At 48.9% G+C, this 21,171-nt stretch overlaps 1 protein-coding gene and 1 non-coding gene across 4 annotated transcripts in view; one reads left to right on the forward strand and one right to left on the reverse strand.

Moving 5' to 3' along the window:
• Positions 1-21,171, forward strand: part of GRIK3 (glutamate ionotropic receptor kainate type subunit 3) — a 246,441-nt gene that overhangs the window by 204,818 nt on the left and 20,452 nt on the right. For all 3 annotated transcript variants that reach the window (XM_081495260.1, XM_081495262.1, XM_081495261.1), the window contains 3 exons: positions 11,298-11,521; positions 18,129-18,247; positions 20,908-21,125. In XM_081495260.1, coding sequence (XP_081351386.1) covers positions 11,298-11,521; positions 18,129-18,247; positions 20,908-21,125 — 561 coding nt within the window. The remainder of the gene's footprint in view (positions 1-11,297; positions 11,522-18,128; positions 18,248-20,907; positions 21,126-21,171) is intronic.
• LOC145508121 (small nucleolar RNA SNORA31) lies at positions 16,567-16,694 on the reverse strand. The gene has a single exon (XR_014055380.1). It is a non-coding gene; the product is annotated as a small nucleolar RNA SNORA31 (small nucleolar RNA).

The raw sequence follows: 21,171 nt of genomic DNA on the forward strand, positions 1-21,171 counted from the left end.
CAAAGCGTTATGGAGCCCTGTCTCAGCCTGGGCTCCTGGGGGCGGGGCCTGGGCTCCTGGGGGGCGGGGCCTGAGGAGGAGGCTTAGATGCCACTGCTGACTGAGTTAGAGGGTGTGATGCCGGGGAGAGTCAGGGCAGGGAAGTGGAGCAGAGTGGAGAGAAGGCCAATAGGAGGATGTCATATTGAGCTGCTCACCACTGAGTGAGACTAATCCAAGTCGGCACCCGAGAAAAGCCTGACAAAGTGTGTCTCAGAGCCATCTCTTGAGGTGAACGGAGAGGAGGAACAGGTGCACCCACTGGCTCCTGTTCAGTTCAGTTCAGTTCAGTCCCTCAGTCATGTCCAACTCTTTGCGACCCCATGAACCGCAGCACACAAGGCCTCCCTGTCCATCACCAATTCCCTGAGTCCACCCAAACCCATGTCCATCGAGTCGGTGATGCCATCCAGCCATCTCATCCTCTGTCGTCCCCTTCTCCTCCTGCCTTCAATCCTTCCCAGCATCAGGGTCTTTTCCAATGAGTCAGCTCTTCGCATCAGGTGGCCAAAGTATTGGAGTTTCAGCTTCAACATCAGTCCTTCCAATGAACACCCAGGACTGATAGGATGGACTGGTTGGATCTCTTTGCAGTCCAAGGGACTCTCAAGAGTCTTCTCCAACACCACAGTTCAAAAGCATCAATTCTGCGGTGCTCAGCTTTCTTCACCGTCCAACTCTCACATCCATACATGACTACTGGAAAAATCATAGCCTTGATTAGACGGACCTTTGTTGGCAAAGTAATATCTCTGCTTTTTAATATGCTGTCTAGGTTGGTCATAACTTTCCTTCCAAGGAGTAAGTGTCTTTTAATTTCATGGCTGCAATCACCATCTGCAGTGATTTTGGAGCCCAGAAAAATAAAGTCTGACACTGTTTCCACTGTTGCCCCATCTATCTGCCATGAAGTGATGGGACTAGATGCCATGATCTTAGTTTTCTGAATGTTGAGCTTTAAGCCAACTTTTTCACTCTCCTCTTTCACTTTCATCAAGAGGCTCTTTAGTTCTTCTTCACTTTCTGCCACAAGGGTGGTGTCATCTGCATATCTGAGGTTATTGATATTTCTCCCGGCAATCTTGATTCCAGCTTGTGCTTCCTCCAGCCCAGCGTTTCTCATGATGTACTCTGCATATAAGTTAAATAAGCAGGGTGACAATATACAGCCTTGACGTACTCCTTTTCCTATTTGGAACCAGTCTGTTGTTCCATGTGCAGTTCTAACTGTTGCTTCCTGACCTGCATACAGGTTTCTCAAGAGGCAGGTCAGGTGGTCTGGTATGCCCATCTTTTCGGAATTTTCCACAGTTTATTGTGATCCACACAGTCAAAGGCTTTGGCATAGTCAATAAAGCAGAAATAGATGTTTTTCTGGTACTCTCTTGCTTTTTTGATGATCCATCAGATATTGGCAATTTGATCTCTGGTTCCTCTGCCTTTTCTATAACCAGCTTGAACATCTGGAATTTCACGGTTTGCATATTGCTGAAGCCTGGTTTGGAGAATTTTGAGCTTTTCTTTACTAGCATGTGAGATGAGTGCAATTGTGCGGTAGTTTGAGCATTCTTTGGCATTGCTTTTCTTTGGGATTGGAATGAAAACTGACCTTTTCCAGTCCTGTGGCCACTGCTGAGTTTACCATATTTGCTGGCATATTGAGTGCAGCACTTTCACAGAATCATCTTTCAGAATTTGAAATAGCTCAACTGGAATTCCATCACCTCCACTAGCTTTGTTCGTAGTGATGCTTCCTAAGGCTCCTGACTTCCATGCATTTCTGGGTTTGGCAGAGCAGTCATGGGAACCAATCAGGACCCTGCAGGAGCATCAACAGAAAGTTGTAGGGGCAGGGGGTGTCTGTGTGCAAGAAGTGCCCAGGTAGACAGGAGGTGAGATGCTATCAGCTTGTGCCTATATGAGGCTGGTGGTGGCCAGAGGGTCTGACCTGGTGCATGAGAGGGGTGAGCCAAACTCAAATGAGGTACCAGACCCAGGGCGGTGACAGGAAATACAGAAGCAACCAAGGTCAACGTGATTCCTGCCCCTCTAGGAACAAGCAATGAATCAGCCAAGTTAAATTTCATTAAAATTTTGATCGGTGCTGCAAGGGGGAATATGTATAGGGGACTTTGGGAGTATAAAGCAGGGAAATGACTCAGACTTTGCTGCAGAGGTGACTCTGGAGGTGAAAATTAAAAAATGAGGGAGAGATATTCAGGGCTTGGATGGGGGTACAGACCTGGATGGGGGCACTGACCTGGATGGGGGCCTCTAGGTCGCTGAAGTCTCTGCCCTCGTGGGGTCCTGCGGGGTGAGTAGTAAGGTTCCCCGAGCAGGCCCAGGGCAGACACCAGCCTTGCAGATATGCAGGGAGTAGGGGAGAGGGGATCTTCTAGAGATGGGAATGGAGGTGTGGTGTATCCCCCATAGTGTGCCACAAAGTGGGGAACACCAGCTAAGCAGTCCTGAAAGACAGCCCTAAGGGGATTCAGGAGCGGGCCATTCTCCCAGACCTGGGAAAGGCACAGGCTTCATCAGCTCAGGAGGCCTTTGTGTGAATCATGGGTACACAACCCCTCGGCCAACACTTAGGAATTTTCTAGCACCTGTCCCATCTCTTTAGATATATATGAGCTTTTCTGAGGTTATCGGTAGCTACATCACTGATTGATAAGTGAAGCGCTGGCTGACTGGAGGGACATCAGTGGACACCGCTCGTGACTCCGGGTACCCTCCCCCAAGAATGGCAGTGCACCAGGCCCCAAGGGAAGGCCCACTGGGTGACCTCTTCTAAACCTCAGAGGGGGAATCCAGCCAGTGCCTCCTTTGATCAGGTTATTCATTTATTTGTTCATTCAATTTATTCAGTTAAGTCCCATGCTAGGTGCTGTGGATACAGTGTGAACAAAACAGTCAGGATCCCTTCCCTGAGCCTCAGGATTGTATGTTCTAGGGGAGGAAACAGGCAGTAATCTATGACTGTGTGACTAGATGTCACTGTTCTGTGAGAGGAGTGTGGTAAGTGAAAGAGCTTCCCTGGCTCCCAGGCTGGGGCCCGGGCTGAGAGATCCCGCCGATCAGAAACCAGTGGGAAGCTGCTGATGAACCATCCCAGGAAAGCCTGGAGGAAGGTACTGGAGACTTGTGAGAGGTGAAGGTAACTCAGGAAATGCCTTTCCCGTGCCCTTGGCTGGCAGCATTCAGAGAGATCCAGGGAGGGGGTCTGGGTCATTTCTAACTCCCTGGCATGCAGCAGAAGATGGTACGTGAGGGGCAGAGGGAGGAGGGGCATGGACTTGGAAAGATGTCCCCCAGTAACAGCCATGGCCTTGAGACTATGCACTCCGGTCTCCCAGCCTCCAGGTAGGCTGGCATATGTGACAGGAAGATCTGGTCTCAAAGACACACTACCATCACCCTACTGTGTCCCATCGTCCTCCTAACTGGGACAGAGACCTTGTTTCTGTCCTGTATGTGTTGGACCCAACCCCTGTTTGCAAGGCTGGGGAAGGCTTTACCCAAGTCCCCTCTTCTAGCTGAGGACAGGGCACTTTGCAGCAAGGCATGCTGGGAGCCCACTCTGCAGGGCAGAGTCCCGGATGGACCAGGGCAGGCTTGGGGTGGGGGAAACAGATGCACTGCAGAGGGGGCCCCTCCCCAGGGCTGTCCCTGAGGGTGCCAGGGAGCTGAAAATGTCACTAGGACCTGACTGAGGAGGGCTATCAGTGAATGCTAGGGACCGCTGATAGTCATAAGTAAGGGTGCCATTAAGGGCAAGGACACAGCGCAGCATCCAAACTCTGGAGGGAGGCTGGCGAGAGGCAGTCAGGACCTGGCAGACTGGCAGGGGTCAGCATGGCCTCAGAGAGAATGGGGATGCTGAACAGGGAAACAGGCCAGAGCTCAGCCTACAGGCTGGAGTAAGGGTTGATCAGAACTCTTGGGGGTACTTTGATGCTCAGTCTTCCAACAAAACCGTACTGAGCCCCTTCTTTTTGCCTGCCTTGGTACTAATCCTAGAGATGCATCAGCAAGTGAAATAAATGTAGTCCCTGCCCACCTCCCCGCCCCCCACCAGAGCTTATGTACCAACAAAGGAGTTAGATATTAAGCAGTGACTTACAAATCAACATTCAGCTGTGTGAGGACCAGCGCAGGGGCTATGGGAATGTCCAACCTGGACCTCACAGCCTGCAGAGGGAGGGGGCTCCCTGTCCCCAGGTCCTTGGGGCTTGACTGGGCAGGGCCTGTCTGGGCCGATGCCACCTTTAGGGCCCTGTGGGATGGGGAAAGAGAACCACTAGAGATAGGAGATGGAGCCGTACCTCATTCGTCTCCAGGGTCCCTGTGGCTATGAAGCAGGAGGACCTGCTCATGCTTCCTGGAGACAGAGGTACAGCATGGTGCCTGCTGGGACTCAGGAATCAGCTGCTCTCCCAGGTCAGGGAGAAACACAGCATCATTCGTCACTGTCAGGCCATGAGGCTGCCATCAGCTCAGGAAACTGACGTGTGAATCACAGGTGTTAGTAGCTGACCCATCCGCTAACACTCATGAATTTACTAGCACTCCTTCCCCTCTGTTCAAATGTGTGGGTTATTGAAGTTGCTGGCTGTCAGGTTAATGTCCAAGGCTTTTCGGGGGGCTCTGTGTTTTCTTCAGCTCAGAGTCTGGGGTTCATCAGCAGACACTGTCTGTGACTTGCTCTTAGAAACTGCCAGGTGCCCAGCCAGCCGGCTCTGAGAGCACACTTGCCGAGTGTCTCTTCTAAACCAGCAACATCCCATTCATTCAGTCCCCAAGTCTCTACTTGGAGGCCTGCTATGAGCTGGACACTGTGTTAGGTGGAGGGCATACCATAGTGAAAAGACAATGACTCAGGCCAGCTCTCAGGAGCTTATGGGCCAATAGACAGGAAATCACTCAAAACCTCTGAAATCACAACTGTGATCAGTGCTAAGAGCGCAAATACCTGGTGCTGTGAGAGTCATCACTGGGGAGGCTTGATTTCATCTGAGGATTTTGTCTGTGGAAGTGATGTTTGAGCTGAGATCTGAATGAGAAGCAGATGTTAGCTAGACAAAGAGTTCAGGGAAGAAGAAGTTCCAGCTAGAGAAGAGTATTGTGCAAAGGTCCTGAGGTGAGCATGGACTGGAGGGTCTGAAAGAAGCCAGTGGGAAGAGAACCAGGGGGAACAAAATGGGAGGTGAGACCATAGCGGCAGGCAGGACTGGAACTGCACTTTCTAATACAGTAGCCACCAGCCACATGGTGTTATTAAATCTAAACTTTAATTAAAATCAACTGGTTACATTAATTTAAATTACTTAATTTAAAATGAATGAAATCAAAGTATAAATTCAGTTCCTCGGTTATACAGGGCACATTTCAAATTCTACTTGTGGCCGGTGGCTACCATATTGGACAGTGAAGATACAAAGCATTTCCATCATGGCAGAAAGTTCTGTTGGACAACACCAGCTAGATTGTGAATGGCTTCATGAACCCCTAATAAGAATTTTCTGGAGGGCAGAGGGAAAAGTCTTAACATATACTAAGCAGCATTGGGAACCAAAAAAGATTCTATTTGGAGAAATAACTTTGGGAAAAGAGTGGAAGGTGAATTCTATGGATCCCATACACTAGAGATGTGGGCAGAGAGCCAGCAGACAGAGCCCTGGGTTCAGGTCCTGCCTGTGTGGCAAGAGTGAGCCTTGTTTTCTTGGGTGGCTTTGGAAGTAGAAGTACAAGAACCTGGTGGGAAGTAGGGGCGAATCAGGGTGTTCTTGCAGCCACAATGTTCCCAAGCATGACCAGGTGTTGCAAAGTGCATACTGGGGAGGCCCAGGCAGTCATGGTCAGGAGCCAGAGTCAAGTTCAGGTCTCTGGGAATGTAACGTGGGCTCAGGAAGGGCAGGGTGGGCCCAGCCATAAAACTTGCCTACCAGAATGGGTCAGGTGCAGGGGCAGGGCTGGCAGCAGGTGGTACAGGGAGTTGCATGCATCCTCCCCAGAATCTAAGTAATATGTGGATGAGTGTCCTTGGGCTGTCACAAACGTGGGGACTTAAAACAACAGAAGTTTATTCTCTTTCAGTTCTGGAGGCCAGAAATCAGAAATCAAGGTGTCTGCAGAGTTGGTCCCTTTGGAGGGATCATTTGTTCATTGACTCTCCTAGCATCTGGTGTGGCTGGCAATCCTTGGCATCCTTGGCTCAAAGCTACATCCTCCAGTCTCTACCTCCATTATCACATGGTCTCCTCCGTGTGTATCTGTGTATCCTTTCCTCTTTTATAAGAACATCAGTCATTGGATTTGGAGCTCATCCTAATCCAGTATGACTTCATCTTAACTTGGTGACTTCCACAAGAACCTAATTTCCAGAGCTTCTGGGGTGAACACGTGAAGATGTGGGGAGGGTGGGACGCCCAGTGAAAGAGAGAAAGCATGGAAGCACCACACCCAGTCCTGTATAACTTGCCCTATGTATCTCCTCCATCTAGCTGTTCCTGAGTTCTGTCCTTTTATAATAACCAGTGACTTCAGTGGCTTCACCATTACACATCCCCACCAACCACCTATGAGGGATCCAGTTGCTCTGCATCCTCATTGCCATTTGGTATTATCAACATTGTTTTATTTTGGCTCTTCTGATAATTAGGCAGTAGTATTAGGGGGATTTTAAACCACGTGGGGTGTGTTGCTGGGGGACATCTGAGGGAACTATTGGGATGCAGAGAGTCTGAATTAAAAAACAGGCTCATGCCATGTGACTTCCACAAGGCTGCACACTCAGGCTGTTTTGGACACCAGTGGATTTAGGGGCACTGGGCAGGAGCCAGAGAGAAACAGATCTTTGGGGAAGTGAACAATCCCACTGAAGACATAGAGTCCTTCCTTAGCAAAGTCCCAGTTACTCTACCCAGGAATTTCTCCAAGATTATTTAATCATAGTGGCAATAATAAGATACTGTTTTAGTGAGGAGTAGGCAAGGGGAGGATGAGCCTATTTCCAGATAATGTCACATTCACAGGTACCAAGAGTTAGGACTTGAACATATCTGGAAGAGGGTATACAATTCAACTCATTGAATGTGACTGGTATGGTAGAGTGATAAAACATTCGAGTTTGAGGTCATGGTCAACTGGGTCCATGCACTGGCTCAGCCACTCACCAGCTTGGAAGGCAGCTCTGCTCATTTCTGTATCACCAATGCCACTGACCACTCACAAGCTTGACCAAATCTCCTAGCCTAATTGAACCACATTACCCTTACCTGGGATGTGGTGATCATGTTTACTGCATCATGGGGCTGCTGGGAGGGTCACACAAGGTAATATATATAGTACACATAGCAGTGCTTGGTATAAGTGAAAGTGAAATTCACTCAGTCATGTCCGACTCTTTGCGACCCCATGAACTATACAGTCCATGAGATTCTCCAGGCCAGAATACTGGTATGGGTAGCCGTTCCCTTCTCCAGCGGATCTTCCCAACCCAGGGATCGAACCCAGGTCTCCCTCATTGCAGGTGGATTCTGTACCAGCTGAGCTACCAAAAGTATCCACAAAAGACAATAGTTCTCTCCACAAAAGGTATATTTAAACTATGACAGGTCACAATCAGCAAGCAGATGCCCAGGGGGACCCCAGTCAAGAGGCAGAGCACATAGATGGAGAATCTGGCTGAGATCATACTTAGGAATCAAAGTAGGCAGGTGCCAACAGGGACACCAGACACAGGTAGCAAGCTGAGGCTTGCCAGGTTTCACTCTGAGGTATGAGGCTAGTGTCTGACCAGCAGCCAAGGGGCCTGGATACTAAGGGCAAAAATGTAGAGCTGTAGCTAGTTAAGCATTCTTTCCTTCACTTTTGGTTATGGAGATGTGGGAAAGCAAATGGTGCCAATCGACCTCATGTAAGCTTGGAGGAGAGTAGGACAGCTTCTTTGTAAGTAGAAAGATGCTTATGATGATGGAGTCCTGGAAGTGCTATCCTGTCTGGTCCAGAGGTTTATAGAAAAAGGTATGGAAGGTCTTTGGTGAGGCAGATGGGGCTAACAAACCACCCATAAGACCAATGAATATGTCAGACAAGTCAGAGGTTTAGTTTGTTCAAGGACATGATTACTGAGAGCAAAGTCTTCAGACCTTCTGTGAGCCTCAGTTTCCCTCCATAAGTAATACAGGTTGGAATAGATCTGCTGAAGGTCTCTTGTCCAGCTCTGACAGCCTATGATTTTATGAATCATCCTCAAAGAAAACTTGCATAAGTAGGAAGAGCCTGCCAAGATTGGGCCTTTCATTCTGAGTAATGAGCTGAAACAGCAAAGGCTTGACATCTGTTCAGCTCTTTCAAGGCAAGTTGGACAAAATAATGCCTTTTTCAAAGAAATCGTAACCAGCGGTGAAATGTAGTATTTCTTGCCTAAACCAAAGTGGAGAACTCCAGCCTTGCTGAAGCCCAAGGGAGAACACACATCAAAACTTCTCACAAAGAAAGTCAGGTGGACCAGCTGTCTTGCTGCTGTAGGCACAGAATGCCTAGACACCCCTGCCTTCTAACACCATTAAAACCAGAGAGCAGAAAGGCTGGTGGGGAGATTCTGAAGATTCTGAGACTATCTGGGGAAAGAAAGAGGGAGTATGGCCCTGTGATTGGCTTTCTGACTAGCCCGGGAATACTCCTAGTTGGGATAAGTATTGGCCACAAACACCTTGATCCTCGAGTTACTAACACTCTCATCCAACCTGCCATCAAAAGCCAAAGGAAGATTTGCCACCGCTGACTTTGAGGTTCTTCCCAAGAATCCACTCCAAGCCCCAGAAGCCATTCCCAGAGACCAGTTCCAAATGCATTCCGAGCAGTGATGATGACTTTGGAGCCAGAACAGAGCCTCCCAAAGTGATACGCTTTGACAGGACTGGGCTAGGGGAAGCCAAGTTCTAGAATCATGACTTGCCAACATTATAGGTGATCCTAGAACTTCAGGACTTCAAGGGACCCTCCAGAATGTCCCACTTCAGTTCCCACTCCACTTGGAGTCTTATCCACAGTCTCCAATAGGGACTCCCTTGCCCGGAAGCTGCATGAGAGCAGAGCTGGGTCTCGTGCTTGCCTCTCTACCCCCGACTGTTGCACAGTAGCTCTTGAACAAATACACGCTAGTCACTCCGTACCTTCCCTGACAGTTCTCTCTCCTTTTGTTACTTTCCTTTGTACACACCCCAAGATGAGAGTACTCCAGGGAGCCGAGGTAGCAGCAGCTGCCCATTTCTTCTCCCTTGCCTTCAAAGCTAGGCAAGTTCCAACACACACGTTTAGAAATTTACCAAAGAAAGATCCCAGTGTGAAACAGCCTTTCTAATAGGCTCCCCTTCCTTGATGTTCCCAAGTAGTCCTAAGATTCACTAAAGCCTTGGGCTCCTAATGTCAATACTCAGCCATGGGGGCTGATGTTAGAAGGATAAACATTGGGGTGAGCAACACCAGGGTTATGTGTTTGCCAATGTCCCCAGGCTGGGGGACACCAACAGAGTCGTTTCGGAGCTGGGGTTCTACCCATACCAATCCTCCTTGCCTTGAAGTCTCATTTCAACTTGGTTGCTGGTTTCTATTCTAGGATTGGTGAAGTCAGAGGTGTGTTAACAGCTACCACTTAGAAAAGAATTTGATTAATGTCCATTTTCCCTACTAGACTGTAAGCCCCATAAAGGCAGAAACCATGTCTGTTTGGCTCAGCTGTGTATCGGATCTCACAAAATAATTAAATAATATTTATTTATTGTTAAATATTAATTATTGGCCCAACTAATTAAGCTGGGCCAAGTCAGCGGGTGACTGCCTAGGGACTGTTGTTTGGAAGGCGGTTCTCAGAGGCAGCTGCTGCCGCCCTTAGCAAAAGGGTCTTTAGTGTTGGTCTTTAGGACTCAGCCTCCCTTTCTGTTCTGCCCCATCTGAGGAAGGGATGTGATTATTTTGTTCACCTCTGGTAAATATCCACAGGAGCCCAAGGGAGAGCCTCTCAGAGGGAAACATTGTTAATTAACAAACACTGCATAGGCTGAGATGGGGCTTGGGAGTAGAAAAACAAAGCAGTGAACCAGCCACAGTCCCAACTATGCTTAGGAACTTACAGGTAAGTAGGAAGATACGACAAAAGGACACATGCCTGCACATACTGCTATTTCAGCTGAGCAGGTGAGGACCTTACCACAGGACAGAAGGAGCTTCATGGGCATTTAGAATTGGAGGCTATCAGGGAGGGCTTCTTAGAAGAGGTAGCATGTGCAAAGGAATATTTAAGGTGGTGAAAGTTAGCAGCAGGGAGAGGCATTCTCAACAGGGCACAGTGTGTGTAAAACATGGAGGTCAAGAAGGGAATGTGGTAAACAAGAAGCAGTTAAGTGGGACCTTGTGCTGGAGGAGAGCAGTGGGGAAATCCTGCAAAGATGGGAAGGAGAGATTGCAGATTTTAATCAGAAAAGGCTCAGACTACAGATATGAAACTTTAATTACTCCCCTCGTTAAAATTGTGATGGGGTAAGCTTTATCGGTGTGTGAACATCCCTGGCTTTCTCCAGCCCCTCCCTGGCTTTCTCCAGCCCCTTGCCTGCCTCCTCTGCTCTGTTCTCTTCCCTCCCCTCTGCTACTAAAGAGGGCTCAAAATTTGTCTGTTGTGTTTCTCCCCCCACCCTTTCCCCCCAAAGAGAGTATTATTTTTGCGCAACAGGTTTTTGGGGCTTTGAGGATATATAAAATATCCAAAATGGGGTAAAGCATGCGAGAAGTAGATAGGAAAGGAAAACGGATATAAATAAGGGGTGCTGTGGATTCTGTGTCCTCTTCATGACATTTGAAAGTCACAAAGAAAGAACACAAGCTATTTTTAAATGTTTGTAGATTGCTAAACTATATTTGACAAGGCACCATTTTGAGAATGGACCAAATGTGTTACAGCTGTAATAGTGTTCCATTCTCCACATGTTGATACCACTGTCTTCTTCCTCGAGGCCATCAGCTCTTGGATAACAGGGGTTAAGTCTAATTCACCATTGTCTCCCAGCACCCTGGGCATTGCCTGGCCCAGAAGAAGAATTAGTAAATAGTGAAACTGAAGAGTGTTAAAGTGTTCCGGGGTTCAGGCAACAAACTCCACTTCACTCCCTCATCTCTCCTCCTTTCAAGAAGGGATGTTCTGTCCCCTGCTAGTCTTAGGCTTTGCTCATAGTCTGTCTATGTCTCTCTCACTGCAGAAGGCAGATCTGGCCGTGGCCCCCCTGACCATCACCCACGTCCGTGAGAAGGCCATCGATTTCTCCAAGCCCTTCATGACCCTCGGCGTGAGCATCCTCTATCGCAAGCCCAATGGCACCAACCCTAGTGTCTTCTCCTTCCTCAACCCCCTGTCCCCAGACATCTGGATGTATGTGCTCCTCGCCTACCTGGGTGTCAGCTGTGTCCTCTTTGTCATCGCCAGGTAAGGGCAATGCCCTGGCCAGAGCTCTGGCCCAGGGTTAGGGGCTCAGGGAGCCAGGCAAATCCGCCCATCCTCAGCAGCTGGCAGAGAAGGCCCAGGTTCAGACCACTGCTTACCTGCTCCTGTCTCTTTCCCTGAGGCTCAGATCCTTTCATATCCCCCAAGGAACATTTCATGGCCCTCAAACTTGAATCCCCCAGTCCTCACCCTGGTCTGTGTCCATGACTTTGAGAGGTATCAGTTGTATCCCAGGTCCTGTGAGCAGGTTTGGAGAGGTTCAATCACTACCCCAAGCTGGACCACTTGGACCAAGCACCCAGTACAGCAGACCCAGATGGCCCAGCAGGTAGCTTAAAATTTAGAAAACAAGACTACGTCCATCCACTCCACAACAGCAGGAGGAACAATGCCATATAAACTCACTCGCATGCACACATGCAGAAACTTGGCTTGCACACATGCTTACCTTATCTAACACATGCTTGCAATACCCTTGCATATTCAGTTGTTCACATGAAGTAGGTATAGCACATCCTTACTGGTGGGTCATAGGTAGAGGCCACTGGGAAATGGATTTAGCCCAGTGCTTACTGAGCACTTACTGTGTGCCAAGCACCATGCTCTGTCCTTTATTGCCAGTTATCTTATTTAATTCTCATGGCCTCCCATGAAGGGGAGACATCTGACGCTCAGAAAGGCTCAGTACTTCCCCAGGCCACCCTAGCAATAAGGGACACATCCGGCTCGTTGAACTCAGGTCACCAAGTGTTTTATCTGCAACCCACATCTCTGCCACCTGGACATCTGTGTTCTGCTCCCGCCCCAAGTTGGTAGCTCCTGGGCCCTGGCCCTCTGCCCCCTCCCTCCAGGCTCCAGCCCCAGCCCTTACCCTGGTTCTTTTTTCTCTAAATTCTAACAAGGTGTGATGCAAGACTTCTCCAGAGAAGCAATCTGAGATCCAAGGACTTGGTGTGTCGGCCTTTTTCTCTGCTGAGTCTTCTTTGAAAGCTTTCTCCCCACCCTGCTCCTTTTCACTCCCTCCTCCCACACAGACACAGACCAAAGGGAAGGATGTGAGAGAGGAAATTGTCCTGCCTCCGAAGCCCTTTGCTGCTGGCAGGCCTGGTGCTGCCTGCCTGCTCGCCCAGCCGGCAGCCCAGCCTGCCACAGAGAGACCTTCATTATGCCTCTTGTCTCTAATGGTCTAACAAGCCTTTGAAAGCCAGGAGCCATTCTCCAGAGCTCTCACCATAATTTTAGCAGCGCCAGCCGGCCTCTTGGCTCCCCACCCCCTCAAAAACGGCTTGAGCTTTCCCCGCATCAGCTTTGCTCATTTGATGTGCATCCCATCCCCCTTCAATTCCTGGCCTTTCATCCACTGCAGCCGCAGAGGCTGCTTTCCACCCCTTACCTTCTGGCCAGGCAGGTAGGAGCCCTCCCTCCCAAGGTCAGGATGAGGAGACTTTCTGGAAGAGAGGGGATTTCTGGAGCTGCTGGAATGACACAGAATCCCTGGAGAGAGAGGAGAGGGACAAGAGTCTTGGTCACAGAGCCATGAATAGCATCACAGGACGATCATCACGGTACCACTCACACAACACAATTCACACCCATCCTGTCAAATCCTTACAGCAGTCCTGGTGAGGTCAGTATAATTATCCCCACTCTACAGAAGCAGAAACTGAGGCTCAGAGGGGTTAAGCCTTTGCCCAAAGCCAGAAAGCCTTTTGTCGCAGAGTTGGGCTTCAAACCAAGACTTGCCGGACTTTAAATCAGGGGTGGCACACACAGGAAGCATGAGGGAGTGAAACAGGCTGGGTGGTAGGCAGCAGGGAGTGGTGGGGACTGAGGCAAACTCGAGCACACACCTGGAGATAAGGGTCATTACCACTCAGCTCCAGCAGACTGTGCCAAGCAGGAATGCAGGCCAGTGCTGTGGGGGTTCATGGTTCTAGAGAGAGTTTCAGACTTTCATGTGATGCCTCATGGCTTTTATAAGTAGTCACTAATTTGAATTTTTAGAATGCTGTTGAGGTCAAGCACAGCCCATCTGTAGTGTGGGAGTGGCCCTCTGTCCCTTCCCCTCTGTGTGCCCTGTGTCCTTTGGACCCCTGCTTGCTGGCTACCAGAGAGCTAGACACAACTGCGCAAGAAATAGGGTCTGCGAAGGGTGAGTAAGTGTCTAGATTCTTTCTGGGCAGCTCCAGCAAGACACAGGACTGTCCATCCTACAAACTGGCTGGCCTATGCCTGGCTAGCATCAGGGGTCTAGGCATTGACCAAGGCTTTTCTCTGCCACCCGAATATTCTGCTTCATGCTCAGTGAAAAGAAAAGGGAGGGAGGGAGGGAGAGAAAGAGGAAGGGAGGGAAGGAGAGGGGAGGGATGATGCTTCTCATCACAGAGACCAGGCCAGCTGGCACTCATGACAGAAGATAATCCTAAGTGCTTGACCCCGGAAGCAGGACTGAGGGGGCAAGCTGCCAGTCCAGCCCCGCAGGAGTCACGTTCCAGCCAAATCCAGTAAGATAAGAACCTCAGGGAAGAGGTGATCCCAGCCACAGTCGGTGCTCTGTCTACCCCTGTTATCTGGGGCTGGAGTTCAGCCTTCACCCTTCAGGGGAGACAGGGTATCTCCAAGCCAGTCTCTCCCACTGACTTGCAAAACTTGGAGAACCCCTTGTAGCCACAAGCCATAAATCCAAGAGCCATCATTCACTTCAGGGGCATCTTCCTTACTGTCCAGCAGCCATTCCACCCCTCTGCCTTCCTGGGGCACTGGAGTAGGAATCTGGGCCCCTCCACCCCCTGACTGCAGGACCACCGCCAGCTGGAGGGCCCAGGCTGCCTCCCCACCTATGAAGTGGGCATCTGCTGCACTGTCCGCCCCTCAAGGGGTAGTGAGGACCCAGGTCTACAACAAGACTTAATAACCCAGAGACCCATTCTAGACCAGTTATTTTTGTCATGGTAAGAAATTCCACCACTGGGAATGTATCCTGTTGAAAGTCACCACTGAGCCTCACTTCACATGCATGTGCATGCTTGGTCGCTTCAGTCATGTCTGACTCTGTGTGAGCTGCCCGTGGACTGTAGCCTATCAGGCTCCTCTGTCCATGAGATGCTCCAGGCAAGAATACCGGAGTGGATTGTCATGCCCTCCTCCAGGGGGTCTTCCCTACCCAAGGATCAAACCCATGTCTCGTGCAGCTCCTGCACTACAGGCAGATTCTTTACTACTGAGCCACCAGGAAGCCCTGCCTCACTTTACAGTCTCCGTGAATCTAGAAAGCCTTCTCAGCAAAGCCCTAGACAAGGCTGCCCTTTGGCCTGGGGACTCACAGAAGTGTGAGCAAGGATGTTTCTTTCAGCAGAGTGTATCACAGTGGAAAACAGGGCCAGGCTAAGTGTCAACTAAAGAGGAGTGGTTAAAAACACCCATTAACTAAAAAATTATACAAATCAACTTATTTACAAAACAGAAAGAAACTCACAAGGCATAGAAAACAAACTTATGGCTACCAAAGGGGACAGTAGGAGATGGGGGGGAGGGTAAAAATTAGGAGTTTTGAATTAATATATACACACTACTGTACAGAAAATAGCTAAACAACAGGGACCTATTGTATATCAAATACTATACTATAATACATGCTATATTCAATATCTTATAATAACCTATAATGGAAAAGAATCTGAAAAAGAATATATATAGAAGTAAAGCACTGTGCTGTGTACCTGAAACTAGCACAGCATTGTAAATCAACTATACTTCAATATTAAAAATATATTTTTAAAAAACCCTATTAAGTAGTTATAGAGAATAAAGGACATTAGGAGTAACTGGTCTGGAAAGAGGCTGGTGGCTTATTAAGTGAAAAATCAAGATCTAAGACATTATTATGGTATGAAGTGATTTTTTCTATGTAAAAAGATGATTACATGTATCATATCTATCTGTATACATATATATTGCATGTATGTACATTAAAAAAAGCAGGGCTCATGAGAGCTCATCAGAAATCACCTTTGCTTTATCCCTCACCCACTTTTCACCCACCTGCCAGGAGAAGGAACTGGCAACCCACTCCAGTCTTCTTGCCTGGAGAATCCCATGGACAGAGGAGCCTGGTGGGCTAGATAGAGTCCATGGGGTCACAAAGAATTGGACACGACTGAGTGACTAGCACACACACCTTTCAGTGGGCACAGAGGTGAAGTTCTTTGCCCCAGTGAAAGCTCTGCTGGGACCTGTCACTTTTTGGATCACTTCCAGAGCACAGAAACCCTGGGTCTCTCTCTGTAGCACAAACACACTTTCAATTCAGAAGTTAGCAGGCTGAGTCCGGTATAGTCCTCCACATTTCTATCCTCATGCACAGTCAGACTTCTCCCCTTGCCCCCACGTGGGTCCTCTTTCGCAGTACTTCCTTAGTCGGCCCACTCTCCCATTCAGTGCCTGGTCCTTCAGCAGCCCCTGCCCTGTAGCTTCTCCCTGCTGGAGTCTCATTGCCTTTCTTGGATATGAGTCGCGATGGATCTGGGCCCGAGCTCTCTTCTGTATAAGCCCATCTGGTCCAGGAAAACAACCTTAGCCCTGACCACATCAGGCCTGCAGGCCAGTCCTGTGCAGCAAGGACTTACTCTTCCATCTCTCGTAGAAAACACGCATCAGCCCAACCCCTGCCGTCCACATTTCCCAAGCAGCATCCACCACATCCTTATAGAGCCATTTCCCGGCTCTCCCAGCCACCCTGTGGAAGCCACGCTCCCTAGACCTCACTGTGGGAATGCGGGGGCCCCTGAGTGCACAGCTCTCCAAAGGCTTCCTCTAAAACCCTTCTCACAACAGCCTCTCGTCTCTGCTCTCTTCATCTTCTATCTCTTCCTTGTGGATTTTTAGAGCCTGTAACCAGATCATGGTCATTCCCTTTGAAAATCCCCATCTTTTTTTTTTTTCTTTTCTTTTTTTTTTTTTTTTTTAAAACAAGGAAGAACCCATTAACACACCTTTCTGGCATGAAGTGTCTCACATTTCTAGGCTTCAAATGTACTCCCCTATTCAATCCGAGCTGCCACACAGACAGACAGAAAGCGCGGGGATGTTGCTTTTGCATCCTAGTGCAAACCAAAGGAACAACTGCAGATTGTTCAAGGTCTATCAGTGGATGCAGTGAAAATCCCCATCTCGATTTGAAGCCTCACTTTGGAATTTCCTATTTGCAGGATCTTTCCACTTCGTGAAAACCAAATTCTTTTCATGTGAGCATTGGTGATCAATGTTTAATTTACTAAAGCTTTTAGAAGAGAGATGGAAAGTCACAGCCTCACCCTTAAAACTCATCACACTTTAAAAAACAAAAGGAAATTCCATCAGACATGTCTCTCCTTCCCGGTCTCTCGTCTCAGCATCTGACCCTACACCAGCCACTCTGAACACACCGACAACAGCCACTTCAGCCACGTCAACCACACCAGTCACACCAACCACACTAGACGGGTGGGGACTTTCTCCAGAGTCTCTCAGTCTCTCTAGAGTGTTCCAGCTTCCTCCAACTTACATTTTCTCAACTGGAATTCACACAATAAACAAAGATCCCTCCAGTTATCAGGACTTCTCTTCCTTAGAAGGCAATGGGGGCAGGGAGGCTTAAATAACATTTTTTTTCTGTCATGCATGTATTTGTATATTCAGAGAGAAAAATCTGAAAAAATGATATAACACATTGTTCTTCCCAAGAGATGGGATCATGGCATACTTTCACTTTCTCATTGTGTTTTATACTGTCTGAATATTTTATGAAGAGTGTATTTTACTATTTTTCCATTTCAAGGTTTTTAAAGTATACAAGTAATTTAAAAGCCTGTTCTCATTTTTCAAACTTCTTGCAATACATACAAAGCAACAGGCTTCCGTGAAATTTCTTCTGCCTTTCTAACACCCCTCCCGAGAGGTCAATAGTGATTTTTTTTTTAGATATGGATCCTTCCAGACTGTATATGCATTTATACTCAAATGCACATAAATAGGTATGCAACTATGTCTTCAGGAATCTATTTATGTAAATGTGATCATATTGTTCTTATTTTTATCACTTAAAAGAAAAAAACCAATATGTGTTGAAGATCTTTCCCTGTTGGTACATCTCTTCTAACAGCTGCATGATGTTTCAGAGTACAATTGTGGCATAGTTTATTTAATCATTCCTCTATTGAAGGACATTTAGGTTGTTTCCAGTTTTTTGCTATTACAAACAATGCTTTGATAAATACCCCTGTGCACTTCTCTTTATGCTCCTGTAAGAGTGTTTTTTCTACGATGGATGATGAGTCGCAGAATTGCTAGGTTGAAGGGCATGTGCACTTTTAATTTTAAGAGATACTGCTGAATTACTTTTATCACCAGAAAAGGGCACTAACCATAAAAAATGAGAAGCAAAATGACTCTGCTTTCCCATTCCCTGCCTCCCTAGCAGAACAATGAGGGAATTGATGCTAAAGTGGTCGGCACATCACTGTTTCCTAAACCGCCAGCTTGTAAGGCGTGAACACCCCTTCCTCCCATCTCCCCGAAGATTTGCCTCATTGCTCCCCTCTTCCTGCTGCAGGTTCAGCCCTTACGAGTGGTATGACGCTCACCCCTGCAACCCTGGCTCCGAGGTGGTAGAAAATAACTTCACTCTGCTGAACAGCTTCTGGTTCGGAATGGGGTCCTTGATGCAACAAGGTGCGTGCGCCCTTAGGAGGTTGGAGACACCTGGATGCTCAAGTGTGTGCCCTTTCCCAGGTCCCTGAGCTCCACCTCCGCTGGAGCTAGCTGCACTGGCTCACCGTCTGAGGCTAAAGCATATACCAATACCTGCAGTGCGCAGGGCTCATCCCCAGCCCCTCCTGCTCCAGCTGGGATGGACATACAGTATCCTGTCTCCTGCAGTCAACCCCCTGATTCTCACCACCGCAAAATCTGCCTGAGCAAAGTTGGGCTGAGGATGGAGGGAGACTGGAGGCAGGGAGGCTGGGTGGAAGCCACTGCAGAAATGAGATGGTAAGACCTGAGCCAGGGTAGCGGCCGTGGGAGTGGAGGACAGAGATGGACTTTGAGAACTTCAGAATGTAGCAGGGACTGGACTTGGTGACTGCCTGGCTCTGGGGAGACCAGTAGAAGGAAGGGGACACATCTGTGTTGGGGCCATTAGCCTGAGTGCATCAGACCTGGTATACCCAGAAGGATGCCATCTTTCTCACATCCTCCTGAGGGAGGTTTGGGATAGGGTACCTTCCCCCCCCCGCCCCCGCTGGTATAGCCCAGCTTCTGGAAAGATTTACAGCTGCTCAGATATCTCAGAAAGCAGAGTACCTGCAAGGAGCAGAGTGTGGAGACACCAGAGGCTGCAGGGTGAGCAGAGGGGGAGGGGACCCCAGCCAGGAAAGACCCCCAGAAAAACCCCACCCCCACAGTCCCTGATGACCAGGAGCCAAATGCTGATTGCCTCTGTCTACTGAGTCACTGTCAGAGCCTCTTATCTCGGGGAATGGGGAGGGAGGCAAGGACCAAAGTCTCTGCCTGGGTTAGGGTCCCACAGAGGGACAACAAGGGGACCAGGGAGGGAAGGAGATCCGAGGGGTAAAGAATGTCCCTGTCCATCTCTCGTGTGTGTATCCTCAAGGCCTGGCACAAACCCCGGTCCTCAGTAATATCTACCAGCAAGTGCCGAAGGAATGCATGACTGATGTTCTCTCAGTGTGTCCTGAGTGCCCACGACCTGCCAAGCCCTGTGAATGAAGGACTCTGGACCCGTGCAAACTCTCAGCCATGCCAGAGGCCAGGGATGGGGTCCAACAGAGCCTGACTGAGCTCACCAAGCAAACAACTAAAATAAGTCATTCTCCCTTTGGGGGCAACTCCAGCCCCTTGTTTGCGGGAGGGCCAGGCGGTTGAGGCTGGGGTGGGGTTGGGAGGTGGTCTCCGGCAGCTGGGAAGTGACAGGCAGCTTGAGGGGGAAGTGCCTCTTTCTGTCCTCACCAGCGTCCTGAAGCCTCACCTTGCTGCTCTGTCCATCATCTCTGCTCAGTGACAGTTAGGAAAGAACCTGAAGGCCCCTCCACGCAGTAATAGCTTCTCTTCCACCTCCTGCTGCTATTCAAAGCATTGGCCCCTGATGTATTCCCCACGAGGTTTTGATTAGGAGGGAGAAAAATGGTTATGTATTTGAAAAACTCTCCCTTGAGTGCTTTCTTTGAGAAAAAAAAATCATCCATATCAAAGCAGACGCTTTTCAGATGCAGGTCCAAATATTCTGGAAAGTTCAGGAGTCACTTGCTATTTAAATCTCTTGAAAGCCGCCTAGTTAATTACTTCAGTTACAAGGTTTCAGCTAAACTGTGCTCCGCACCCAAGGTCGAGAAGGAAGAGTGATCGGCACTCTTTCTATTTCAGCAAAGAGCTTCAAAAAATGTTGATTTTTCTCCTCCTGCAAAGCATCGTATAGCAATCTTATATTTGTATACCACTCGCATTTCCAACACACTTTCCTCCTCAAATGATGTCATTGCAGCAGCATCGTGGTACTTTGGTGAGGCTGGGACAGAGGAAGGACAATGCTTTGCTGAGTCCCAAAGAGGGAAAATGACGGGCACAAGACCACACAGAGAGCTAAGAGCGGGATTCACTCAAGAACCCAGGGGTTCTTGAACCTAGGACACATTCAGGTGTTCAGAACCTGGGACCACACAGGTGGTTCACAGATATGCATCAGAGGGTCTGACATGACTATGAAATAAATATTCTGCTTGTGTGTGTTTTTCTCAAGCTGCTGCTGCTGCTGCTGCTAAGTCGCTTCAGTCGTGTCCGACTCTGTGTGACCCCATAGACGGCAGCCCACCAGGCTCCGCCGTCCCTGGGATTCTCCAGGCAAGAACACTGGAGTGGGTTGCCAGTTCCTTCTCCAATGCATGAAAGTGAAAAGTGAAAGTGAAGTTGCTCAGTCATGTCCGACTCTTAGCAACCCCATGGACTACAGCCTGACAGGCTCCTCTGTCCATGGGATTTTCCAGGCAAGAGTACTGGACTGGGGTGTCATTTTCTCAAGCAGTGGTTCTTAAATTTTAGCCCAGATCAGGATCACCTAGAGGGCTTACTGAACCCAGATTGCTGGGCCCCATCCCTAAAGTTACTGACTCAGTAGGTCCTGGGTGGGGCCTGAGAGTGTGCATTTCTAACAAGTTCCCAGGTGATGCTGTCGGTCCAGGAGCTACACTTTGAGAACCACTGGTCTAAGGAAGAGGTCTCAGCTGTTACTAGATTATCAGTGGAATCTGTGACCCAGAGGACCGAGCAGCCCTGGTCTGGGCATTGTCAGGGACCACGTGTCTCCTCCTTCCTCCCAGGGTCTGAACTGATGCCCAAAGCCCTGTCCACGCGCATCATTGGTGGCATCTGGTGGTTCTTCACGCTGATCATCATCTCCTCCTACACGGCCAACCTGGCTGCCTTTCTGACCGTGGAGCGCATGGAATCACCCATAGACTCTGCAGATGACCTGGCCAAGCAAACCAAAATCGAGTATGGGGCGGTCAAAGACGGGGCCACCATGACCTTCTTCAAGGTGAGACCCTCTCCCTCCCTTCACTGTCCTTCCTTAATCACACAGA

This window comes from Giraffa tippelskirchi, chromosome 5, assembly GCF_054371585.1.
Source record: "Giraffa tippelskirchi isolate mGirTip1 chromosome 5, T2T-mGirTip1v1.2.pri, whole genome shotgun sequence".
Lineage (NCBI taxonomy): Eukaryota > Metazoa > Chordata > Mammalia > Artiodactyla > Giraffidae > Giraffa > Giraffa tippelskirchi.